We start from the raw sequence: 27,380 nt of genomic DNA on the forward strand, positions 1-27,380 counted from the left end.
AAGATGGCGACCGGGACGGCAGCGTAGGCTCCCGGCTCCGTGAACCTCCACATCCCGCACAGATATCCTGCATGTGATCCTCAGCCTGCGCTACATGCCCGTGTTGGTGATTGAGAGCGGCAACCGATCGTGTGATCCTGAAGTTTCTGGCGGCGGTACCGCCTGAGAAATGTTCATTTGAAGTTTGCGGCCTGTGCAGCCCTGGAGCCGGGACCTCGGGTGGACAACATGGCCGGGCGGCAGTTCAACAACAGCGGCCATTGGTGACCGGGTGGAGTCGGAATACCGAAGCGGAGCGAATATTGGCCTAAATCTCGCTGTGGTCGCTCCTACCATCGAGCGTGGCGTAGTGGGTGCATACCCGGGGTGACGATTCCAGGGTCTTTCGGCGATTGCCTGGGCCCTCGCCAGTGAACTGATCGGACGCGGCCTGTGGCTCGTCCCGATTTGCGCGGGCTGCTCCCGGTTTTCGCGGGCACTGGCCCAGGAGGAGAACGACTGTTACCTGTGACCACACACTGGATTCATATTTTGCCTGCCTCCGGAACCCTGTTTGCAGTGCCATGGAACTTGATGCGCTTGTGCCTGAGTCCCGGTTCCCATCTGGGGTGGCCCTGCCCTGCGGCCATCTTGATGGGATGGACTCTATCATCCTGTACATTGGGTCACAGCAAGATTGGGAGTGTGTGGCGCAGAGGAGCGTAGCGGAGCGAGCGCAGGGGGCTGTGCTGGGGTACGGTGACCTTCTCGACGCTCTCGGAGCCCTTCATTCCACCCTGGTTCACGGCGCCCGGGTATTGGGGAGGAAGCTGGATGGTATTGCGTCAGCGTCGGAACAGTTGCGGTCTGCCTGTCCCCAGGTACACAAGGATCTGCTTCACCCTACACAGGAGGAAAGTAACGTGACCGCCTCTGTGAATAAGGGACAGCTGGAAATTTCGGACACTGTGGCAGCGGGTGGTCGGCTGGCTGTGGGGTCGGCCTGTTCCGGAGATTTTGGACTTGAGCAGAAGGTGGTGACTTTGTCCCATGCGCGGCCTCCGGCGACCCGGGCGATCTTCCCGCAGCGGTCGCTTGCTCTGGCTGATTCCTCCTTCCTGGACCTTGTGTGCGGCGCAGGCCCTGGGGCAGTACTGGGAAAGGTGATCTTCCATGACGATGACTGTGTTGGTGTTCAGAGACATCCTCCCTACATGTGTGTGTCCCTTCCTGGTCTTCTTTGGACGCTCCTCTTCCTTGTAACTTTGGACATGATAATGGGTCGCTGGGTATGCATTGGTGGATTCGCAAAGCGTGGCCAAGGATAAGGCTGATCCTTCAGAGGTTGTCATTTAATAGGCGGGCGGGCTTGGGGGTTGTGTGCTCTCACGGCATAACTAATAGTGTAGTCTGTGAATAATGCTCCCCATTTCTCTTAGACATGGTCGAATTTTGGTTGTTTACTGTTTGTTTTGGGGAGGAATATATTGTGCGGGAGGGAGAAGCCAGGGGCATGACTGAAGGCCCTCCTCCAGTTTATTACTACTCTCTCCCCTTCTCTGTTAGGGGGGGTTTCCTCTCTTTCCCCTTTTTCTCTGTTTCTTCTATATTTCGGGTCTGGTTCTGGGGCGGCAGGCACACTGCGGGGGGGGGGGCCGTAGTCATCTGCAGAGGTGCAGGGTGGGGGGTTGGGGGAGGGGCTTCTTTAGTCCTTTACTTTGTTCCTATGGCCTCCTTTTTCTTCTCTTATTCTTCTTTGTCTTTCTTTTCTGGGGTCAGTACGGTAGGTTTCCTTCGTTGCCAATCATTGTTTTTTATTTGTGCATCAATTTCCGTGATGTCTTCTGGGTCCTAGGGCAGGGGACTGCAGGCGCAAACGGCTCGTGACATTCCTCCACATCCTGAACCTCCTGTTTCAGCGCCAGTGACTTGATAGATTGCTGTTCATTGTTGACGTTCACTACTCTGCCTGCCATTTTTCGCTGCTGAGAACTTGATTGGCACCTGATCCTTCTATCCCTTATTGTAAAATGAAAACCTTTTATATCCTGGTTTCCCCTTTGGGCTGTTCACTGGACTAGAGTATACTAGCATGGAGAATCTGCTTCCCGAGGTGCTGCGTGTGATTAAGATTTGCTTGCTGTTACTTTAACTGCTTAGCGGCCGGCCCCGAGGGTTGTAGGCCCATACTTGTCTTTGGTTGCAATGTCAATAAAGGTTTTTCAAAAAAAAAAAAAAAAAAAATGGGCTTATGGATGCACAACTTCTCCTGCTACAAAAGCATTGTCCTTTGGCGGTGACCTTGCCCAAATATCCGGAACTGGACAAATAATTTAGCCGAAAACCCTATTTAAACTACCATAATGATTGTTGGTTAATTCAACCTATAGTAGCAACACCATCTCTTAGTCCATATTCCAAATACACTACTTCCAGCTTCATATTACCTCTGAGGTCTGAGAGAACTATGCCAATAAATGGTTTTCAGATTATCGCAAACCACTTTAAACATCGAATATCACCATCGTAGACTTTTTCTTGTGTATTAGTTCCCAATTTAGCATGTCTCCATTTTAGAGTTCTCCCTCAATCTAATATTGCTGGTAGTACCCTAATTTCCTCTTAAACGCACACTGACAAGTTTTATCTTATAATTTCCAAAGATTCTCTGGTCGATGCATTTAGTAAAACACAGGCTATTATCGGCATGTAGGTGCATAACTGTTCCCTTTTAAGGTTGTGTTTGATTGAGAGAATGTTCTGCGGAATGTTCACCGCGATATGGAGAGTGATACAGATACTTGTAATCAATCAAGACGAGATTTATAAGCAAAGAAGTAATGGAAGAAAGCTATTTTTTAGTTAGCTGAGGATGCCAGATGGTGCCTGGATTGCTAACGGCTATAGGATTTTGTTATTGGAACATTTTGCAACAACTGCTTGTCTGGGAATAAGCAGAAATTAGCTATGTGTGAATTTACACATGACATAGATGGGTGTGAGCAGAAGGCGCAAGGAGAGAGGCGAGACTGGGAAGATGCCTGCTTGGACTTTTTGTGTTTCTGCTTTGACTTGAACTTACCCGAAGGCTTGGATTATATAGATGACCTACTGCAGGACCGGGCCCGAGAGCATGAATGGATCCGTGTCCACAACTTCAAGGAGGAATGGGCTTCTGTCACTTCATGTGGTGTTCAACAATGCACAGATTGCCTTTGGGTTCATCAGGGCACACTCCCTCCACCACTTGGAGTCGTGACCCAGACACCAGAGAGACACCTCATGAAGATTTGTCACAGACATTTGTCTGTGACGGTCCCTACAAATCTTTTAGGAGGGGACATGTTCCCCCTCACACTGGGCCATCTGCCACCGGTTAAACGCTTCCCTATCTATTCCTGGGGGCAATGCTGAATTGCCCAAAATTGGAGGGAAAGGGGCAGGTAGATGTGAGAGACATTTTTTTGCCCGCTTCATCCCGGAGTCCCTCTGTTGCTTTCTTTTTTTTTTTTTCTTGAAAACATGGACACAGCTATTCAGCCGACATCCCGGAGGTTCGGCAGCTTTGAGAAAGCAGAACAAAGAAACGTCCACAGTGCATAGAGGAGAAGCAAAAAAGGTTCTATTTTAAATAAACACAAACTCACACAAAACCCCAGCAAGGCGAAGGACACTGAATACCACTGGTGATTGCCCCTCAGGGGAGAGCAGACCCCCCTCGTCTAACAGTCACAACACTGTGTTAAGAGGAAAAAGGGGGGAAAAGCAGAGGCCCAAAAAGTCAATTAACAATCAGTTACATATACAAAAGCTGGAAAGAATGTTAAGGAGAGAGCTGTTCATCGGGGGGATCCAAATCGGGGGCAAGACATATGCCCCCCCTATACTGGTTCCACCTCCCCCAAATGGCGTGCCACTTCAGGGGGCGCCCTCTAGCACAATATACTGTCTTTTCCCTTAGCATACTCCAGTCCATGTTTTCTTTCCACGCAGTCAATGTGGGGGGACCCGCTGAGCCCCACAGGCGCGCGATGTCTCGCTTAGCCACCATATTACCCAGGGTCACCCACTGGGTCTGTCCCTCATCGTGATCGGTAGGCCCCCAAACATTCAGGAGACAGCACCGCGCCTCCGGCTGCATAACAATGCCCGTCACCTCCCCCATCACCGTATGGACTCTCCTCCAGAATTCCATGATAACGCCACATTCCCAAATGATATGCATAAAGGTACCCACCATACCGCAGCCCCTCCTACATAAACCCTCCTCAGAGAATCCCATATGTACCAGCCTAGGCCCCGTAACATAGGTTCTGTGGAGTATTTTGAGCTGCACCAGCCTCAGACGTGATGGGATCGCGACCTCCTTAGGAGAGGAGATCGCAGACTGCCAATCCTCGTCATCCAGTTCGAGCCCGTCCCTAGTCCACTGGTCCCTCAGCCCCAACAGCAGGTCCGCCCGAACATTTATCAATTTCTTATATATGAGAGAAATCGTACTCTCCGGCATATGGCCGTCGAGGATCCGATCCTCCAATGGAGAGGACTCAGGCACCTTCTCACCGTCTACGAGAACTGATCGCAGGGCATGACGCACTTGAACATAGCGGAAGAACTCGGAGTTCCCCAACTCATACTCCTGCTGCAGCTCTTCAAAGGACTTCACCCTCCCCTTAATCAGCAAATCTCCAACCCTGGAGATTCCAATCAAGTCCCATTTATCAAAACCTTTCGTATGCCAGAGCCTCCCCAATTTTTCAGATTCAAACAACGGGGTAGCTAGGGTGAGCCTATCCTTCCAGCCCAACGAGTCAGTCGCCAACCTCCACACGCGCACCGCCACCCCAGTGGGCCCCGTGAGGGACGAGTCCAGCGCCCGAGAGTACAACGCTCTATGATAATTACCGCCGCGCAGCAACCATCGGTCCATGGCATAGCCGGGGCTTAGAGCCGGACCATAGAAACCATGATTAATCGCGCTCAACTGGGTGGCCCAATAATAGCGTCGAATGTCCGGAAGCGCAATACCCCCGTCGTACCACGGAAGCGTCAACTTAGCAATCGCTATGCGCGGCCTTCCATCCCACAACAACGATCGTTGGAGGCTTTCAACCTCCCGAAAGTAACTGGCCGGTACCCAATCAAGGGTATTCTGCAAGGCATAGAGGAACCGGGGGAGAGACATCATTTTAAACAAGGCGGCGCGCCCAACGAGGGAGAGCGGCAGCTTCCGCCAGCCCGCAACATCCCGCCGCAAGCGCGCCAGTGGGGGGAGCAGGTTTCTCTCATACCGCAGGGTGGAGTCAGTGGAGATAAAAATCCCCAGGTACACAAAGCCCTGCTGGGCGATCTGGATCGAACACGCTCGCGGGACAGGCGGAACCTCGCCGCTCAGAACATACAAATACGATTTACTCCAATTGATGACGAGACCCGAGTTCCTGCCAAAGGACGTCAGAACGTCACAAACCACTATAAGCGAGTTCTTGGGCGAGGCGAGATATAACAGGATGTCATCGGCATAGAGCGATATACGGTCCTCGTGCTCGGGCGACCACCTAAGTCCACGTATATCCGGATGCCAGTGTATCCACGCCGCCAGCGGCTCGAGGGCAAGGGCGAACAACAAAGGCGACAAGGGGCACCCCTGCCGAGTTCCCCTCCCAAGCTGGAACGGAGTCGACGCCCGCCCGTTTACCACAACACTCGCAAGGGGACCCTCATACAGCAACCTCACCCAGCTCAAAAAACCAGGGCCAAAGCCGAACTTGGCAAGCACTGCCCACAGATACGCCCATTCCACCGTATCAAAAGCCATCGTGGCATCGAGAGATGCCACAATAGCTGGTTCTCGGATCGTGCCCGCCCTGGCAATCACTCCATGGAGGCGCCGAAGGTTCAACACAGTGTTACGGTGCGGGATAAAGCCGGATTGATCCGGATGGATCAAGTCTCCGAGCACCCTGACCAAGCGGCCTGCCAGAATTTTAGCCAGAATTTTCGGCTCAGCATTCAGGAGTGATATTGGCCGATAGGAGGAACACTTATCTCGGGGTTTACCCTCCTTGTGTATTACAACAATCGTCGCCAGTCTCTGGTCCAACGGAAGGGACCCACCCCCCCCCGCGCCTCCACAAACATGGCGCGCAGGTGAGGGGCAACCCTATCCGGGAACAGCTTATACAAGTCAATCGGCAAACCATTAGGGCCTGAGGCCTTACCCGAGTTCAGCGCACGGATGGCACCCGCCACCTCATCGACCGTTATGTCTCCATCGAGGTCGTCCCTATCTACGTCAGACAGGCAGGGCAGATCGATGTCCCGCAGGAGGTCAAGCGAGTCCTCGGTCAGCCTATCCGAAACTGAGGCATAAACCATACGGAAATAATCCGAAAAACACTGTACTATCCCCTCAGGGTCAACAACTACCTCTCCCCCCTCTCTCGTCAGTTCCGGCACCACTCTATTAACCCGTTCTTTTTTGTCCAGCCAAGCTAGGAGCTTCCCGGCCTTATCCCCAACATCATACAAGCGGCCCTGCTGTTCCCTACTGAGGGTCTTGGCGGCATTCGTCACCAGGTCCTTATATTCGGCTTGCTTCAGGCTCAGCTCATGCAGTGAGGCCTCTGTAACCTCCTCCTCCAGGGCCACCTCTAAAGCCGCGATCTCCTCCTCAACCTGCATAACCTCGCCATCTCTCCGCCGCTTGGCTGCCACTACCAAGGAGAGGGCCTCTCCCCTCAGCACGGTCTTAAATGCTTCCCACAACGACACGGCCGAGTCAACGGACCCCTGGTTGTCCTTAAAAAAGTGATCAACTGTCTTCAACAGCGCACTGCGCATCTTGGGGTCACGAAAGTACCAGGGGTTAATAGGAGCAACCCTGCCCCCTCCCTCGCGCCCGACATCCAGCCGGACCCACACTGGCGAATGATCCGATATGCCCCGCGCCATATGCCTGGCCTCAGATACCAATGAGGCATGCACAGCCAGAGTGAGCAGGTAATCAATCCTAGAGAGGCTACCATGCGCCCCGGAGTGGAAGGTGTATTGGCTCTGTGTGGGTTGCCGGAGCCTCCAGCAGTCTACCAGGCCGAGTGTGTCTAGAAAGTCTGGAAGCCACTTCTGAGGCCCCCCCCCGGTGTCCCTGGGCGGGTACCTATCCAGCAGCCCGGAGCCGACAGCATTGAAATCACCCCCCACCACTAGCATACCCTCCGGGAGGTCCAACAAGGCCCTACCCAGATCTGTAAACGTGGAGGCCTGCAGGGCTGGAGGGACATAGACCGAAACCAAAACCAAAGTTCTTCCTTCCCACCTCCCCGCCACCGCCACAAACCTCCCCCTATCATCAACAATGGTGGAGTTCACCTCAAACGGTAGTGAAGCTCTAACTAGGATGCCCACACCCCTGGATCCAGAGGAGAATCCCGAGTGAGCTATGAATTTGTAACCTTTCCTATTAAGAGCATGGCAAGTATTACCTATAAGGTGTGTCTCCTGCAGTAGGACGACATCCGGCAAAGACCGTTTCAAGAACTGCAGGACTATCCCCCGCTTAATGCGATCCCCCAAACCATTAACATTCCAGCTAAGAACATTTAAACCCCTACCCCCCATCCCCACACCACAAGAGACCCACCCCACACCCGAAGAGCCACCATGGAAAAATCCTGACAATGATTACTGCGCCTTGCAAAAACAAACCCCCAACAACAAACCCAAAATCCCAACTATCCCCCCCACCCTGCACCCCTGCTGCAGCTTACAAAGCCCCCCCAACTTGCAGTGTGCCTGTCGCCCTACCAAAACCCAAATCTACAAAAAGTACCCTGAGGGAGGAAAGAGCTCCCATCGTCCTCCCGCAACCCTCCGTATTGTACTGCAATCAGTTCAAGTCATCATCCGGAACCAAATCAAGTCAGTCCGGCTCCAAAGGCATCAACCCTGCCCATCCCGGCCACTGTCCCCGTCTGCGGCGGCATCCTCACCAGTCCGTCGTCGGGGCAAAGCGTCCAGCCATTCACCGGCCATAGCAGGCGACTCAAAGAAGAAAGTTCGGTCTTCATACACCACCCGTAATCTGGCAGGGAAAAGCATGGCATACTTCAGGTCCCTCTCCCGAAGCCGTCTCTTCACCCCCAGGAAGCTCAGCCTTTGCTTTTGCACCAGCTGGGTGAAGTCAGGATAGAAACTCATCGACGCGTTCTGAAAAGGGACCGGGCCCGTCACCCGAGATGCTTGCAGGATAGCGTCCCGATCTCGGAAGTGAAAGAGCCTGGCGACAATCGGTCTCGGTGGAGCTCCCACCTTGGGCCTCCCACCCGGCACTCTGTGAGCTCGCTCAACTGCGAAGAACTTCCCAAGGCCCTTAGGCTTCAGATGGTTAAGCACCAAGTCCTCCACGAGAAGGTCTACAGAAACCTCGTCCGAGGACTCCGGGACCCCGATAATGCGCACGTTGTTGCGCCTGGCCCGGCTCTCAAAGTCCTCGAGCCTACGGGCGGAGAGGTCACTCTCGGCCCGCAGCTTACGAACCTCAGTCTGAAGTTCCGAGACATCGTCAGCGAGGCCCGTGGTCCTGAGATCAAGGGTTTTTACCCGTTCATTAGTTTTGCCCAAGTCCGAGCGGATCAGGTTAACGTCCACCAAGATGGTATCCACTTTGTGCGCCAGGGCATCAAACTGTCTCCCAATCGAGGCCTGCATCCCTTCGAGCGCGCCCATGACGTCCTGCAACGAGGGCTCCGAGGCCGGGGGTGAGGCAGTCTTCTGTCCATCCAGCGACTGGCTCGATCCACCAGGCGACCCCTTCTGCTGGGCATACCGATCCATATTATTGGCTTGAGTATAGGCTCCCCGCCTGGTAGCCTTGGGTTTCAGCCGATCCACCTCTGCTTTACCCGACATGTCTGGCTCCAAGCAGTCCGGTGCAAAAAGACGGCCCTCTCTCAGGTAGAGGGAGCAGGAGAAGTCAGATCTGCAATAGCCAGCCAGGGTAGGGCGCAGAGCGTCCAGAGGATAATAAAGCAGCCGAAAGCACTCCCGGGCCAAGGCAGACAAAGGGCGAGAAAGTGAAAGTGAAAGGACGGGATCCTCCGTCCGACAGTTCACACCTCGCCTGGCCGCTGTTGTTCAATTAGAGGTCGGGCATCCTGCCAACGCCAGCCCCTGGCATCCCTCGGAGACAGGCCTCAATCTTCCGCCGTGCACAACTCCGGTTCCCGGTGGGCGATCCGAACTCGGGCGGCATCAATCGCCTCCATAGCGAGTCATCTGCAAGATGCCGTGCATATAAACAGGATTGAAGACAGGATAGTCGACGGAGGGCGCGTGGGTCTCGGGAGCTCAAAGCTCACGCGGCCATCTTGGTCCGGCGCTAGGCTCCTCCCTCTGTTGCTTTCTTAATCAGGGAGTGCAACATATTGATTGGTCTATCTTTTGGATTAAGCCATGGGACCTCATGGCCAAAGTGTGGTCAAGAACCCACCAGTGTCTCTCCATCCTTCTTTAGATAATTCAATAGGTATCGGAGATATGCAGCTTGGTAGTGCCAAAATAATTTGGAATCCCTTGTCACCCCCTTATCTGATGACGAAAAATCAATGTAATCAGCAACCTCTGTATCTATCCTCTTTGAATAACGTTGGCACAGGTTTGTTGCAGCATTACCAAAAAGTGTGACAGTATCATTGGGGACAGAGCCTGGAAGGAAAAGAAAAGTCTGGAGAGCAGCTTCATCTTTTAAGGTGGAAATATGGCCCAACTGTGCCAATCCTAGATTATGCCATTGTTGTTTGTCAGCTTTAAGTTATGTCAGTAGTTGGAGGAACGTTTTATGACTGCACCTCTACAGATTTAATTTTATTGTAACTTCACTTAAACGTAGATTGTGATGTAGTTTTTCTGGTTTTCTAATGGGATGCCTTGCTCAGAGTCTCTGAATTGTAGTTTTATCTTGGACTCGGAGACCTTGCTATTGTGTTGCAAGATGTTTAGTAGGGTAGACATGGAAATTAAAATATTGTCAGTGCACCTTGATACTTTGAACTCATTGATCACGAGTTTCACCTCTTCAATCTGTGGTTCTTTACGGATCTTTTGGAACAGGAGCTCGAGGTACATCACAAATAGTTGAGGCGCACGCTGTAATTGTATGGGAATTCCTATCATACATACTATGATGTGTGCGGAGGAACTTGAATGTCCTGCCAATGCCATTGATCAAAATCATGGGCCCAAATCTCTTTTCATTAGAACTAGTTGTATGAAACTCCAGTTGACCCGTTCAAAGGTCTTCTCAGCTTCTAACAATATCAACATTGCCGGCTTTTTCTGTTCATTTATGAAGTCTCTCATATGTGTGTCCTTTTTTGTGTTGTCTCCTACTTGTCACCAGGTTATAAACCCCGATTGATCCAGATGAATCCACTGGGGCATCAGGGAATTTAACCTTCTCAACAATATCTTCCAGAACAATTTACCAGTGACATGATATAGGGTCCCTATGGGAGCTGCATTCCTGTGTGTTTTTGGATCCGATTTAAGTATAACTGATATTCTTGCCTCCACCATGCATGCAGACACTACTGCCTTATCAGAGCTGTAGCGTTAAAGACCCTTGGTAGACTGGGTACCGCATTCTTTATAGAAAGCTCGAGGAAAGCCCTCTGACCCTGGGGCTGAGCTCAGTCTTAAAGATGTAATGGCCCCTTATAGAAATAGCTCTTTAAGTAGCACCTGGACTTCATCATCTGCAGCCCTCTTGGCATGGTGTGACATGGTGTGGACCCGTGGTCATCCTTAGCAGTACTAATACTGGACCCACCGGTGTTCCAGTGAAACAGGACCTTGGACTCCGAGGATTCCAATGAGCAGGAACTTATTATTATGGTAGATGATTGTTGGCTAGAGAACTCCCAGTGATTTCATTACCAAAGGAAATTTACAGACTCTGATATCCGAGCCAATATTCATTCTGTTGAACACTGCTATGAAACGAAAGTTGGACCTTGCCTGCACACACTGGCTTCACGCATTGAAAGTCATTGGCAACGTTTAAGAAATATTTGTTATATGAGGGTTTTTAAACTCCTTATAATTCTCACATCTGTTATCCCAGCATAAGAATGTTTTGCTAAAATATAGATACTTATTGTTTTAGCTTTATTTTGACAGGTTCTTTGTGATGACATGGCATTAAGTTGGGTGCTCAGACATGGCAACACATACCTTTGAATTTTACTGGTAGCGTTTAACATTATTTTGCCCACCTAGGAAAAATAAACATTGTTAAGCTTCGGAGAGGTTGTTTAAACATACATTTTACAAATGTTGTTTTGTCCGCTCTTAATGCTCAGGTTTAGTTACCGACTAATGAAAATGTATTTTATGATTGGGCTGTCTGTTAACATTTCGAACTATGACTATGGCAGGCTGCCCAAAGGAATCAAAAAAGCTGTGGAGCATGGAGAAAATGAAAACCTACTTCTGTCTTATTAAGAGCCTGCAACCCAGAATGTCCGAAGAGGCTGATCTGATCCTGGTACGATACTACCAGATGCAGCGCAAGAGTGATCACCGTAATGCGGCTCGCACCACCATCCGCCTTCTGGAGAGCTTGATCCGCCTGGCCGAAGGTCAGCAATAGATCTGTTTGATACTGGTGTGCAATTATATGCAAGATATTGTAATATTTAAGAGTTTGACTCTGAGTCTGTTGATGGGTGGCTTGTCCTATGTTTTATGTACGCATTCTTGGAATGGTACGCAAGTTTATATGTGCAGGACTACAACTGCTGCTTCAGCCATGGAAAGTACCAAGGTTTATTTTCAGCTACATACATTATTAATGTTGTACCTTTGCAAATTATCTTTGCTGATGACGGCATAACTTTACTTTTTTGACTCTGTTGCAAGTAATGTTTGTTGGGGGGGGATGGCATTTGACACTGTTCTATACGAGTAGATAAACTAATACTAGTTGGCCTAGACCGTGCTGCATACTGGAAAGGTAGCTGCCTCATTTACCTCCATTCCTTGCAAAGTGCAGCAAAAGTTGAAAAGGTAAACCTGGTCAAAGGAATTTCAGGTGCTTTCGAAACTGCACTTAACTGTCAGTATGTAACTCACTGAGCAGCTTAGGGGATAGGAGTAGGAAGTGTAGTCAAATACCTCCCTGGGCTCCTGTGCAGGAAACAGCCCCTGGAAATCACAAATTGCATTGGACAAAAAGAATGAGAGTCCATCAGAATTGTGAGGGAGATAATTGCAAAGAAGGAAGAAACCAATAGCCAGGGAAGGTGACATGGATAGAGAGAAAGAGTTAGGATCTGCAGAGAGTTTGAATATGCAGATGACTGCAGAGACAGTAGTTCTGCAGATGAATGCACAACAAACAGCAACAGTGAGAAAGAGAGGAAGGTAGAGAGTGGTGGAATGAAAGATGGGAGACACTTAAAATTGCTGGACACAAAATTGAGTAGCAGTGGAAGACTGAGGGAAGATAGATTTCACAATAAAGAAAGTAAACTTGAACAGATTGGGGTAAGCTAGAGCTACGAAGCAGAGAGACTGCTTGTGGAGAAGGAGCCAGAGCAGTAGCGGCTCCTGAAGGGAGTGCTGCGGGGCGGGGGAGGGACAGGGTGGGGGGTAGTAAACTCCGGCATATGGCCGAACGGAGGTAAGTACATAAATAAATAAATAAAACAAATTACATTGCGCACGCTGCAACGCCTCCAGGAGCCGCTACTGAGCCAGAGTAGGGGAAGCATGGAAAGAGTGGGTAATGAGGTGCCAGAGAATGAGGGTGGGCCAGGAAGCAAGCCGCAGGAACAAAGAGGATGGGGTCGGTGGACACACCAAGGGAAAAGAGGAAGGACAATGAACTCCCGCTGAGTGCAAAAGGTCTGATGCCAAGATACTTACAAAAGGAAAACTAGTTCCCTGATAACTGTAGTTAAAAAGTCACTCATTCATTTAAACACTAGATATGGTGAAGCCAGAATGCTCAAGAGGTTGAACAAGCACAAGAATAGAGAGGAAAGCTATTGCATCAGTAGCAGAGAATTGAAATGGACAGCAAAGCCACCCACTTATGAACGAGGGTCAGGCTCAAAGCTCTCTCTAAGCACTCTTAAACTATTGGTGACAAAACTGGTTGTGAAATTAAGCAAAGGGACTTGTGAAGGCAGTTTGCTCGATTAACTATTGTTTCTGTCATCTGGCCCATAACCCTGCTTGCATCACATATATTACTGTGCTGGAAACTGTTTGTAACGATGCCAGGAAATGTACACTATGCTGTGTCCCCGTTTACAACCCTAGTCAGGAAGACCATCAGATCTAATTGACGTTAATATTGTTTTATTCAAGTTTAATAACCCTTTTTGTCTTTTTATAGCCCACGCCAGATTGATGTTTAGGAGTGTTGTAACTGTGGAGGATGCAATAACTGTGGTGTCCGTGATGGAGTCCTCCATGCAGGCAAGTGACCTTGACACTATTGATACCAATTATTGGGAGGCATCATTTAGCTTAAAACATAGGACTCTACAAAATATGTCCGGTAACTTCCATATCCACAGAACGTAAGTGCTAAAGAAGAGCTGTTCGCTTTAGTAGTCTTTCACTTGTAGTTTGCAATACTGCATTCAGTGCACATCACTGTGCACTCTTGAGTTTTCAGCAGCGTACTTTGAGATAGTGTTTTTCTGTTTATCCTTTTTGCCAAGAGATTGTTCAGATTTTGAAATATTCCTTTGTGCCATGCTTGGACAAAAAAACTGTGCCTTTGTATTCAACTTCCCCTGAGATAAACCAAAGAGATGCTGTAACACCCTTTGTTTTCTAACTTTTAGCCTTTTTTTCGAAGTCGCTTTTCTCTGTGCCACAGATGACTGCAACTTGAGAACTTTTCAGTGTAGAAGATTGGAACGTTTTGTGTTTTAATTATAATTTATTTTTTGGGTGTATTTGTATGGTGCTGACATAGCCCCATGACGACGCAAAGCGGTTTACAAAGTGTTCAGTGTTGCCTGGCACTGAATGCAGGATAGGGGCAAACAATGAGGTCTGCTCTAGCACTTGAGGGAAGTAAATACGCATTAGTATAAGGTACAGTTAATGCAAGTTTTCATAGGTGTAAGTATTTGCCAGTGAGGCAAAGATTCGTGTAGTTCGGTATTGTCACATATTCTCACATATTATGTACAGTTTCAGTCTATGGGAGTCACAATTCACCAATATTAACAACAATTATGCGTTTGAGGAGGAATTATAAGAAGAGCGATGTATTTAGAAGAGGCACATTCTTCCCTGAAGGCCAACTTGTAGATGGCTATTTAAAATAGAAGCTGTCACCTGATGCCATATATGTTTCCTTGTGTTTCCTCCTCTCTAGAAGCTCTGAGTGTCTCGGGAGGAGGTAGGCATTTCTCAAGGCCTACAAAACTATGCTGTTGTTTAGTATTGTCTTTATGGTGAATTTTCGTAGTGTACAGTGTTTAGGTCGAGCCTAGTGGCAACGCGCATGTGCTGCTCACTCAGCGAGGCAGGCTGTAGTAGGGTATGCTGTGGAAGCCTTGCCCACTCTCTGCCCATATTTGTCATTGGCTTTGTGTCATTGTCCTGCGAAAATGCTGGCTTTTGATTGATTATGAGGCGTGTTAGTCCCGCCTTGGTACCGCTTTGTCTGCATTTGTTAACGCCTAGAAGGACTGGACCTTTTACTTAGCCTGTTACACGGTGGGCTTTATCTGGTGGGTAAGCACTATTTTGATAATGGACACTTATGGGGACAATGGCGGCTGCAGTGCTATGCGCTCTAAATTGTATGCTTTTTACTTTTATTTATATTGGATTTCAGACTAAAACATATGAGAAAATAGAAAAGACGGCTCGGTGAGGTTATGCACCTGCTCCAGAAGTCTGTGTGAGCTCTGTAGGTCGCAGCTGCCTATCCCGGCAGGACATACGCTCTTTATCCTTCTGAGGCCGACAGCAGGAGGAAGCCGGGTGTGATGGCTCGGCGGAGTGAAGTTTCCACTGAAGGTGCACAGGTTCGACCTGTGGTTACAGCCTTGACTCCTGTCCGGCCTCTTATCCTCCACTCACTAGGGTAACAAACATCTGTCAATCGGTGCCATGAAACCCCATGTGTGATCGTGTGCTTTACAAATAAATCTTATGTCTGTGCGCCATTGTCATTCACTCGCAGCGCTAGGAAGCCGCAAGACGTGGGTAGAAAGTGCTGCATGACGACACTTACTGTTTTCTCTGGCCTCCTCACAGAGGCGTGTGCACAGTCCGTGTGAGCACTCGCACACACCGATGCACGCACTGCATTTAAACAATTGGTTAAAGCGCACCTGTGCTTCATGGCACTTCAAGACGAGGTAGACGCTGAAGCAGTCGTGTATAGAACACACGCAGCACTCATTCCACCCAGCGTGCACGGAAACAAAGAACTCAAGCCCTCACAGCACAGGTCATGTCAGACAGAGTGGACACCCAGCCAGGGGCGTAGCTTCCATTAGTGCAGAAGGTGCAGTGGCACCGGGCCCCAGCAGCCTGAGGGGCCACTGACCCTGGACTATCCCTGTACTTGACAGATCAAACAGCATCCAAGGAGCCCAATTCCTGCTTTGCACTAGGACCCACGCGGCAGCGTCCAACCGCGCACACTGTAAAGTCACAGAAACCAACCTCTCCTTCGTCGCTTTCCTGCACCCATCTCTTTTCTCTCTCTTCCTTTCTTTGGTCTCTATTCTTTTTCGGGTTTTCTTTCTCTTCCATTTTCTCGTTCTCTCTCTTCCTTCCGAGTCTGTGTTTACCCTAATATTTCATTCTTTCTTTCCTCTTACCTCCAATTTTCTCTCTTCTCTTGCAGACTCACCCCCATGCTACCTAGCTCTTTCTCCCTCTCTTGCTCTGTCCACTCTTAACTGTACTCTCTCCTCTTTTTCCCATCTGTCTCTCACCTTTGTCTCTCGACCCTTTCTTGCGTTCTCTCCTTTTATCTCTCTGCTTACTTGATTTTTTGGTTCCTCTCCCACTGTTCTCTTGGTCGTTCTTTCTCCTACCTCTTCCTTTATATGTGTGCCTCCATATTTCTTCCCTTTCCTGTCCATTGCGTTGCAGTATGGCCCAAGTAATTACCAGAGGCTAAGATTAAATCCAGCATTCCATTCTTGTTTATGTCGAGCCTAGAATCAGCGCGCATGCGTTGCTCGTTCTGCTAGGCATGCTGAGTAGGGTATGCTGTGGAAGCCTTGTCCAGTCTCCGCCCATATTTGTCATTGGCTTTGTGTCATTGTCCTTCGAAAATGCTGTCTTTCGATTTATTATGAGGCTTGTTAGTCCCGCCTTGGTACTGCATTGTCTCCATTTGTTAACACCCGTAAGACTGGACCTTTTACTTGGCCTGTTACACGGTGGGCTTTACCTGGTGGCTGAGCACTATTTTGATTATGCACCCTGATGGGGACAATAGCAGCTGCAGGGACCCTGCTCTCACTATATTTATTTATATTTAACATTCATGTTGAGCGCGGCGTCCACTTCTGGAACACCGCGCTCTGTTTAATTCTTTTTTATTTACCTTTTATAATAAGCGCAGTGCCCGCTTCAGAGACATTGCGCTCTGTTTTTTTTTTTTTTTTTTAACTTTAACACTGAGCGCGGCGCCCGCTTCAAGTACACCGCACTCAGTGTTAAAGTAAAAAAATAAAAATAAACCGAGAGCGGTGTCCTTGACGCGGCGCCGCGCTCAGTTTTAAACTTAACCATTTGTCATATTTTTTCAAACATGCAACACACACCAACGTATGGGGACACTTAGCCGGAGGAGGGGGGTGAAAAGTGTAAACACTTTAATGTAGATTTGGTAAAAAATCTTCTGAGAAGTTGCACCGTTTTTAGCTGAAAAGAGAAAACATTTCTTAAGTACAGAGAGTTGCCGTGCACTTCAGTTAGACACTGAGGTGCACTCATCCATTTCGGACATAAAGCTGTGAGACTGCATCAACTTTAATGCCAGAGACTTTCTGTGGTGACCACCTGGCCCCTGTCTTGACTGCAGTGGAGGCTTCCCCATTCTCAGCCTAGATTGGACAGTAAAAATGGGGAATGCCGCTGCCCGCGTCCCACGCAGAGGGACATCAGCAGGGCAGCCTTCTAGTGGCCGCCCGTCGGAGCCTCCCCCCCCCCCCCCCCCCCGCTCCGCCTCGCTAGCGAGGCCGCGCCCCGGGGAGGGGAGGCCCCCAATGGGTTTACCTTAGGGAGGCGTGCCAATAGGGTGGGCGAGGCTAGACCCCCCTTTTAGGCGCCTCACCCCCTCGGTTCTTCCTCTGCTTCCTGCGCCGCTCCTCCTGGCCACGCGAATTCGGGAGGTCGTCGTCCTCGCGGTCGTCGTCCTCGTGTGCGCGAGATGTTCTCCCCTTCGCCTTGCAGTGTGTCGTCGTCGGGTCCGGCTGTTTGCAGTGAGTACGGGCCATTGCCGGGTGCTGCCTTCCTCACTCTTGGTGCTCCCACTTTGGCCGGGCCCGGCGTGGCGATCCGGGAGTTTCCGTGTTGGGGTTCGAGAGCGGGTCTCGTTGCCGGCTCGCCACGTGGTTCTGGACGTGTACTGCCTCTGCTGTTGGAGGGGGGGGGGGGTGGGGCAGTGTGTTGCGGCGCGGTTTGTGCCGTGTTGCGAGGCGCGGAGCCTCTACTTTGATTTTCTGTCGCGCTGTTTTGTTGTCTTCATGCGGAGCGAGCGGGATTTGTGCAGAGGGTTAATGTGCCTGCCGCAAAGACAGAGTAGATTACAGAGTGCGTGTAACTGGAAGCTTCACGGCTTGTATCCTGGCAACCTCACTACGGGGGCCGTCTAGGACAATCTTAAATCCGTCATGTGAACCTGTCCGTACAGGGAGTTATTGACATAGAAATGAGACTGCAGCTTCGATTCTTATGCAAGTGATGCAGGAATTGTCAGAAGAATTTGAATTACCGAGTGTACTCCAAGTATTAGTGTTCTAAAGACATTCTAACCAATTCGCAATTCGGTAATTATTGGCATATATTATATAGGTTTCTTATTCACTGGTTTTGATCTTATTACGTATTCCTTGAAAAAGCATCCAGTTACTCAAAGCATTCTTAATAAGCTTATGTAATTTTGCCAATTACTATTTGCTTTCAACTTCTTTTATTTGCTGAATCGGAAAGCGAGCGTTTTCTTTAAAAGAAATCATATCAGTCACGGCTTCAAAATGGCAACAGCTGTGTTCGCCTGTATGTGAACTTTCGCTCCTCTTGGCCACGCGAGATTTTGCGCCGGACAGTCGTCGGTCGAGTCGTGGTCTCTCCTTACTACTTTCCCGCCTTTCGCCACGTCGCAGTTTTGGTGAGTGTAGTGTGTAGTTGCTTTGGGAAGCAGAGCATATTAAAGTGGTGAGTTTTGAGGATGGCGGCGGGAGCCGTTTTCGCGGGCTGTGCGGGGCGGGGGGCGGACTGTGTGGCGGGAGAGCCTGGTTTCGAGTCCGGTCGCTGGGAGGGCGGCTCGCTGTCCGATCTTGGCTGGTTGTAGGGACGCGTTGGATCGGAGGCACTGTGGCATTGTGGTTGAGGTTTGATCGCTGTGGGTGCCTGTTTGGTGGCGGAGCGCGTTAACGTGTTGTGCCATGGCCGCTGCAGATGCGGGGCGAGGTGGGGCGCCCCCATTGTCGTCGGGTCCGCGCGACTCCATGTTTTCTCACATCAGGCAATTGTATGCTGCTGGAATCTTCGAAATGACCCGTTGTAAGAGGTTACATCAATATTGCTGGCTTGACAAGGATAAATAGAACTTAAACGATCTCACAGCTGTGAGCAGATAACCCTGTAAATACAAGCCCACATGCTCGTGTGTGGTCGGTGGCAGCTAGGAGAGGCAGGTGTCGGCTCTGTAAATACCGGGAAACAACCGTGTGTGATTTGCCTGCAGCAGCGGCTGACGAATAGAAGGCAGAGGGTAGGGCCTGGCCAGTTGGGTGCTCTGCTGGAAATAAAGCCACAGGCAGTCCAAAATGCCATCATTGACTGCAATATAACTTTGAAAACGTCTGCCTGTAGATTTTGAACGTAAGCGGCGGTGAATTTGCATAGCAACATCTCCCACGTGGGCCTGTTCCTGGAAAGAAAACCACATTAAAACTGCTAGGGTCACTTCTAGATTTTCTAGAAAATAGTACAAAAACTTTGTTATCATAACTGTTCACATATCAGCCACTTCGCCTCCCCGCGGCATTTGATTTTGCGAGTCGGTGTTTATGGGCAGCGCTCCTGTGCCTTTGGGTCGCGTCGTGCAGTGTCCCCGGGCTGATCTCTTTGTCGTCCCGTGCCCGAGTTTGCACGATGGTGGGGTGCTCTTGTTCAGCGCCCCCCCTTGCATTCGGGTCGCGTTCGCGCGGGGTCTCTGGGCGGGTCACTCTATCCCCCTTGGCCCGCTCTTGTTTTACGGTGCAGAGACTGACGGTGTTGTTCTGTGTGGGGCAGAAAGCATCGGGACTAATTTTGCTGATACGGTCGGTGTGGGTGGTATGCCTGCTGCTCGGCGCAGACATTGTGAGACAGTAGGAGCGTCGTGTCTACCGCTCAGCCTCGTCGAAATCTACAGCAGTTCAGGGCCAGGCATCATGGCGCGTGTCCACTGCTGGCGGATGTATTTACGGAAGAGTTGGGTGCCTGTTAGCGATGACAAGGCGGGAGTACATTTTATTAGCTAAATGGTGTGAGCAGGGTGCTTGTGCTCATTACTTAAAATTAACACTCTTCCGCACGTGTCTCTCAATTTTAACAGCCAGGCTGTACTAGCAGTGCGTTAAGGCTCAGGGCTAACAGTAGCAGGGATACCAGTGACCACATTGCATCGTGGTGACCGCGGGGGGCTAATGGTATGTGTACCATAGTTAAGGTTCATTGGTGACCCCAGGCCATGTTGTGTACTGCTCATCCCTGTTTGTATTTGGGTCACAGTATATATTTACTGCTCAGTATAGCCACTATTGCCAACCCGCTTCTGGGAGCCACCAGGGCTTTAGCTGTCACACTGAGTGCGTCACCCCTGCTCCTCTCTGTCCCCATCTACACGTGTACCTGTCCTGTGCAGCTGTCAACACTTCACTGCACATCCCGGAGGGGATTGCTGAAGTGGCTAAATGTAAACTTTCCTGTTCTGATCTGCATTAGTTCCATAGTACCTGTATTGGTAATATGTAATGTAGCCGTGGGCGAAAATGTTGTGGCCCTAGTCCCTCCGTCTCACCAATCTCTTTTATTCGGCCTACGATTAGTTCAGGAATACAACGTGATGGTCCTGACGACATCGGCCTGTGAATGATGAAGTACAAACCCTGCTGAGATTATGTCCGCTATGAGGGTGCGGGGGGGGGGGTAGGATCCAGTCAGAATCGTAGAAAGTGTTGCGTGTCTGGCTCACGGGCAGTCCCTTTGAACCTACTCCAGGGTCAATTTATGAAACCTCACCCCTTGTCAGTGCCCCCTCAGGTGAGGAGAGGGGAAGCACCCCTGCATATGTTCTGCCCCGGTGTCGCTGAGTGTACCTCGCTGTAATGTGTCCACCCTTCAATAACGTTACCCCTCCCCTCCTACACTGTTCGGACAGGATCCATTCACACCCAGCAGGCGCTGCTCTCATAAGACAGTTATTCCTTTCAGGGGCAGTTATTCCTTTTAGGGGCTCACCGCCCATCTCTGTTTCTGGACATACCAACATGTTCAGCTATCTGGTCCCCCGTCGCGGTTCCCTGCTGTCTCCTCCGGCCGGGTTTGGAAGTTTATTATGCTTTGACGCACCGAATGCTGCGTTTCTTTCCGTGGCAATTCCAGGCCTCACATAAAATGTCTTGATAACTAGGGGGATTCGCTATCTTCCTGAAGAGAGATCAGGAACTAGTATAGTGGAGGTTTTTGACTTCGGTGTAGTTAGTGCAGAGGGTTAATTTGCCGGCTGCAAAGAACGTGTGCCAGGTAGATTTCAGAGTGCGTATGATGTAAATAGGTCAGCGGGTTACTATGTTCAAAAGAGGCATCCTTTTGTTACTCGCAATGTATATCTTAAAGCCCCAATAGTCAACAGTGAGCTACGAACGCTCATCCTAACTTTTGGAATTTCTTGCCCTGCGCAAATGAGTTCATTTCTCCCTAGTTCCATGGGAAAGGTTTGGGGACAGGGTGACATATGATGAGTCTGTACTCATCACGGTTTATGGTAAGCGTTTTGAGAAACATATGGCTAGCTAGCTAGGGCTGCAGCCAGACAGCATTCCTTCGTCCCAGAGCATTTCCAATGTGCATCTCTCGTGCAATGCCTCCTTGGGGGCAGCCAGGAAGATTCAGACAATGTGGTGGGGCTCGCATTGCTGCTGCAATTTAGGCATGACCGGCATTGGGAAGCACAATGGGTCTAGCTTTTGGTGGCTTTACCTTTGGGCCAATGGTCGTTTTCGTTAGCCAGAGTCGGAATAGCTGATTGCAGGACACTAGAGGCGGTCGTGTGTATGGCCAAATTGGGGAAGGTTTTCTTGTGATACAGGCAAGCTTGCATTGTGGGGCACCAGTGCCAATTGCCCGGTATCGGCCCGGCATCATCGTGCATAGGCACGCACTTAATAGGATTAAAAACCCACATTTCTTATGTCCTTAGGCAGGTTTGAGGGCCAGTGGTTTTCTACAACTTCAAGTCATGATGATGATAATTTTTTTAGAGACCAGTTTAATACCTACAGGAGACTCCTGCGCCACTGGCAATACATCAGCTTTTCATATGTACACATGTAGGGCTTCAGCTTGTGTTGTCAGTTAAATTAAATTTTGAGGGGCAGTCGTACCTGTATATATCGTTGGGCCGGCCACATATTCCTCTATCTCCAGCATGCTGTGCTGATTAAATGACTGAATGAATAAAGTGGCATGTTTTTGTTCAAACAGAGCAACAGTTACTGATCGCAATGACATGGGTTCACACGCACCAGAAGGCGCTTTACATAGGTTCTCTGGTATCTTGTCCCAAAATCCAGCACTTATTTGGGTTATCTGGTACTAGGGGGGAATCTCTTTGGCGGTAGCTCCATGCCAGTTGGTACGAAGTGACAAAGTTATGTGTCCTGAGTGGTGCAACAGGATAAGGGAGGATATATATGTATATATGTTATCTTGGTAGCAGGAGTACAAATATGTCAAAGGTCCAGCCAAAACCCAGTTTCAACCATAAATGCAATGGGCAGCTTGTAGTGGCAGCTTAGTCCATAAAGAAAAGTCAGCAGCCTGAGCTGTTTTGAGACAAGCTGTAGGCATGGGTCTGTGTGTCTTACATAACACCCTAAAGGTATTTATTAGTGCGAGTTCCACGCTTAAGTCAAGAGATGCTGCTGCCTTTCAAATTTAGCATTGCTATTCGGAAACAGCTGGTGTAAGGTTTTCTGCAACTCGCAGTCATAGTGGCAGCTTATTCTATACGGGACAGTCAGCAGCCTGGGCTGTTTTGAGACATGGGGAAGGCCTGGGTTTTTTTGTGTCAGACTTAACATCTTTAAGTTTATTCTCCCTGTGCCACAGGGAGGCAAGGGAAATCCCAGAGTGATATGGTCCACCGAGACTTAGCCTGGCTTGTCTTCTGCGACCTTGTGAAGTTCATTATTTATTGTATGAAGGTGACAGAGGCTGTCACAGTTGTTTGATAGGCACCAGGGCCAGATGACATTAAAGGGCATTGTGTGCTGGAAACTGAGGAGCGGGTCCCTTTTAGTAAGCACAAGGAGCTGTAAATATTTTGTGTCACTCACAGATGCCCTGTGTTGGGTGGATGATATCTGGGAGCTGTACTCCTTCGAAAAGGACATTGCCTAACAGTCAAGCCAATGGCACATCAAGTGGTTATGGTGAAAATCTAAAAAAAAAAAAAAAAAAAAAATACTGCTCCCTTCATCCATTCTACGATTTGAATGTGGCGTCGTGAAGGGTTCCCCTTGGCCACGTCACGACCCCCATGATTAAACTACATGTGGTGTTCCCCAGGGATCCTTGAAATGGAAACACTTTGGGGGAACATGTTTTTTCACACTAGGTCCCAGATATTTGAACCTCCAGAGATTAGGTCTTGCACAGACACCATGACTTCCCGCAAACTCCTAAACATGGCTAGTTATTGAGGTAGACGAGCTTATTGTGCTGTAGCTGTTGGGAACACAATTCTAAGCCAGGAAGGCCCCATATTTGGCCAATTGAAAATTCTTAACAGGATTGCAGGTCCATAAGCGCCTATTTCACCAATGCCTTGTTACCCATGCCATATTTTCCAGCCTGAGAAACAGATTTAGGTGTTGCTCTTCTCGCTCAGCCTTTCCTTGGAGCCAGGGAGTTGGGAAACGTTCACAAATTTGGGTCCCCGAGCTGAGAGATGTATTCTTCGGCAGCTCAGTCAGTCATATTGGCTTTATCCGGAGTCATGATAAAAGGCGTCCATATAGCAGTTACGTTAGAGGTTTTGCCCTGCCGAGAAATCATGCAATCCTCGCAGCAGCAGCAATTCGGGAACCATGACGCCATCAATGCATCACCTTTGTAGACAAAGTTGAAATTAAAACCTTCTTCGTGCTAGGATATGAAGGGAATCGATGGAATGGAAGGATTTCAGCTATGGTTCAATTCTGGCTCCATATGTAGGTGCTAGATCTTCCCATAATTACGTTAGGAGATCTGCAGTGGCATCGCTAAGAAAGCTAGGAACACCATTCACGTCTAAGCTGAACGGCAGTGGGGCCAAAAGACATCCTTTGTTAGTCTGCCCTGGGCTTCTGAGTAATGTTGCAAATTAATGCCGTCATTTACGGGTTACAGAACGGGACCCATAATTTAGCCCACTAAAAGCTGGCCCGCAGGGGCAGGGCACCATAACAGCGAAGGGAGGAAGGGGGGCTCTGGCAGCGACGGAAGCCTCCCCAGAGCTGTGGCGGAGTTACAGGGCGATCTGGAGGCAGAAGGGTACAGTAAGTGTACCTCTGCGACAGGCGGTACAGTAAGGGTACCCCTGTCAGGCACAGTAAGGGTGCCCGAGCCAAGGTCCGGGAGCCGAAGGAGGTTCTGGGAAGACCGCGACGGCGCCCCGTTAGTCCTTCGGGCGGTTGGGGGGCCTGACCAACCGGGGGTGTGCCACAACACGCTCCGCCCCCGTCAAAAGGGGCGGGAGTAGTAAACAGATCACGTGATCCAGTGGATGATCTGAAAATATGTGCCGCACTGCCGGGCATCGACCCACCGTGCGTGCTGGCTCGCCAGGCGGGCGGAGCAGCGAGGGGCTGCTTGCCCTGGATCGCCCGTAAGATAACCCACTTATCGTCATACTTATGTTGGATGAAATTAACCTGAAGCAGTTCTTCACCCACAATGAAAGTGTCAGTGTAATCCTTGGGTGACGTCTGTGCATGCGTGTTGAGTGGAGCGGATGACGGTGTGGTCACTATGCCGCTGCCCGCGTCCCACGCAGAGGGACATCAGCAGGGCAGCCTTCTAGTGGCCGCCCGTCGGAGCCTCCCCCCCCCCCCCCCCGCTCCGCCTCGCTAGCGAGGCCGCGCCCCGGGGAGGGGAGGCCCCCAATGGGTTTACCTTAGGGAGGCGTGCCAATAGGGTGGGCGAGGCTAGACCCCCCTTTTAGGCGCCTCACCCCCTCGGTTCTTCCTCTGCTTCCTCCGCCGCTCCTCCTGGCCACGCGAATTCCCACCCTTTCCGCTTACCCTGCGCGGCGGAGGCAGCGCGCTATTGGAATGTTTTAATGTTTTTTCTTGCGTTGCAGGCGGAGTTACAGGGCGATCTGGAGGCAGAAGGGTACAGTAAGGGTACCTCTGCGACAGGCGGTACAGTAAGGGTACCCCTGTCAGGCACAGTAAGGGTGCCGAGCCAAGGTCCGGGAGCCGAAGGAGTTTCTGGGAAGACCGCGACGGCGCCCCGTTAGTCCTTCGGGCGGTTGGGGGGCCTGACCAACCGGGGGTGTGCCACAACACGCTCCGCCCCCGTCAAAAGGGGCGGGAGTAGTAAACAGATCACGTGATCCAGTGGATGATCTGAAAATATGTGCCGCACTGCCGGGCATCGACCCACCGTGCGTGCTGGCTCGCCAGGCGGGCGGAGCAGCGAGGGGCTGCTTGCCCTGGATCGCCCGTAAGATAACCCACTTATCGTCATACTTATGTTGTATGAAATAAACCTGCAGCAGTTCTTCACCCACAATGAAAGTGTCAGTGTAATCCTTGGGTGACGTCTGTGCATGCGTGTTGAGTGGAGCGGATGACGGTGTGGTCACTATGTCTGATGCTTGCCTCCTCTGGCTGCTCCTTTCGCTGGCCAGAGGGGTGACCCTTCCACGTACGGCACTCGGACCCGGGCAGCCGCGACATCTGGGTCAGTCGGACGGAGCGATGCAAAAGGAAGCCATCGCCCGGGCCCAGTCCCCTTTCTTTCATTCTGAACACACACACACCCACACTCTCTCTCCCCTCTCTCTCTGCGTCTCTCTCTCTCCCTCCCCCACCTCTCTCTCTCTCTCTCTCTCTCTCTCTCTCTCTCTCTCTCTCTCTCTCTCTCTCTCCCCCCTCCCTCCCTCTCTCTCTCTCTCTCTCTCTCTCTCTAGGAATGTGTAAACAATGGCCTCAACCATAACTTGGAACTAACAGTACTGAAAAGTGTGTTTTGCCCACCTTTCTGAAGTACATTGCAGCTTCTCTCCTCCCCAGAGTGGTCTGTGTGCGAGCACTGGTGTAAACATCCATGAGACGTAGAGATACATGTTTTTTCCAATTTAAACTGTTCAAAAATGCAAAAAAACAACGCTTAGTACATGAATGAAATAACGTTCATACTTGTTAAATCCACTTGGTATAATATCTTCAGCGGCGAGTCAGGATGCTTTGTCTTTCTGACTTCAAATCTCCTGCGTTTACTTTTCACGCTTCCATCATTACACGTTGTGCTACATTTTGACACCCTTTCCCTTCGAGAAGATATTGTCACAGCACAAGTGTCTTTAGCAAGTGGGGATTGGTGTAATAGCACCACGGCTACTTAGCCCAGCTAACATAGTACAGGAATATTTGATAAATTGCACTGCGGTAGTGCCTGCTTGGTGATAAAAAGTGCCACCCTGATAAGGAGCTACCCATTATTTTTGTGTGACTTTATTGTTTCTGTACTCGTGCACCCAAGGACCAACACTACGAGGATACCGTGATCCAAGTTGGCATTCTTTCATCTTTCACACAAGCTTATGTTGCTGGGTCGCCACTGTGTAAAAAGCACATTTACCAGGAAGTTGCAGTTAGGAACAGAGCACCAGTTTTTCAATAAAATTAAGGCTCCCTGTTTTCCGTTTTTACTGATTTTTACAGATAAATACAGACAGAAAACATTTATTTTCTTGCCTGTTTTTATTTTTAAATCTGGATAAAAACGGAGAGTTGCTTTTTGAGTAATTCTAAAAACTGTCTGCCATGACTGCTAGACCATTAGCTGCATGGATTGATGGGTAAGGGGGCTAAAAAAATAAAAAACGGAAAGGAATTTTAGTAAAAAGGCTTTTACAGCAGTCGATATGCACAAGATTGATACTGAAATGTGAATATTTTCTTATCATTGCATTGATTGATCTTCTGTGGGTGTTCACAGCATTGAAACCTGGTGGCCATTCAAGCATGAGTGCATGTTAACTGGTTAAATAAATGTGGATATATACTAATTTCGGCTTCATTTTTCCAGAAAACCTAAATATGGATAAATACCAGAGGCGCAACTAGAGCCAAATTTCGGGGGGGGGCTGAGCAAACATTTCGGGGGGGGGGGGCTGAACTTTAAGCAATAGGCAGAGTGGAGCTGCAGGGGCGCTTAGAAGGGGTGAAACAACAGCAAGGCCTCATTAACATGCAAATGGTCTTTTAAAGACCTGTGAAGTGCTCGGGTGCGGCTGCTTTTTTGCCCGGGAAGGTGTCTCATCCCGGGCTGCCACACACGACGGGGGGGGGGGGGGGGGGGGCTGAAGCCCTGTGAGTCCAATGGGTGTTGCGCGCCTGATAAATACAGATAAAATTAGCAAAAAATAAATATGGATAGATACAGACGGAAATGTAATTGAAAAAAAATACCATAAAAAATATCTGATAGTAACAGCAACCTGGTTTGTCTCTGTTCTGCACACATCATATTTTTGGCATGGCAAATTAATTGAACCAAAGACTCAGATTCAGGATTCAAGTGTGTGCTCTTAAGTAAGAAGCCATATGGATGCCATGGTTTTTGTAAAAAAAAAAAAAAGTGTGCTCAATCCCAATCCCGCCTCTAAAAGTATATCTACGAAAATAAATCTCACACCAGAA

At 49.7% G+C, this 27,380-nt stretch overlaps 1 protein-coding gene across 2 annotated transcripts in view; it reads left to right on the forward strand.

Annotated features, from left to right (window-relative positions):
• Positions 1 to 27,380, forward strand: part of MCM9 (minichromosome maintenance 9 homologous recombination repair factor) — a 325,876-nt gene that overhangs the window by 256,878 nt on the left and 41,618 nt on the right. For both annotated transcript variants that reach the window (XM_085611281.1, XM_085611283.1), the window contains 2 exons: positions 11,415 to 11,618; positions 13,382 to 13,464. In XM_085611281.1, the coding sequence (XP_085467407.1) occupies positions 11,415 to 11,618; positions 13,382 to 13,464 (287 nt within the window). The remainder of the gene's footprint in view (positions 1 to 11,414; positions 11,619 to 13,381; positions 13,465 to 27,380) is intronic.

Source organism: Triturus cristatus, chromosome 6 (genome assembly GCF_964204655.1).
Source record: "Triturus cristatus chromosome 6, aTriCri1.1, whole genome shotgun sequence".
NCBI lineage: Eukaryota > Metazoa > Chordata > Amphibia > Caudata > Salamandridae > Triturus > Triturus cristatus.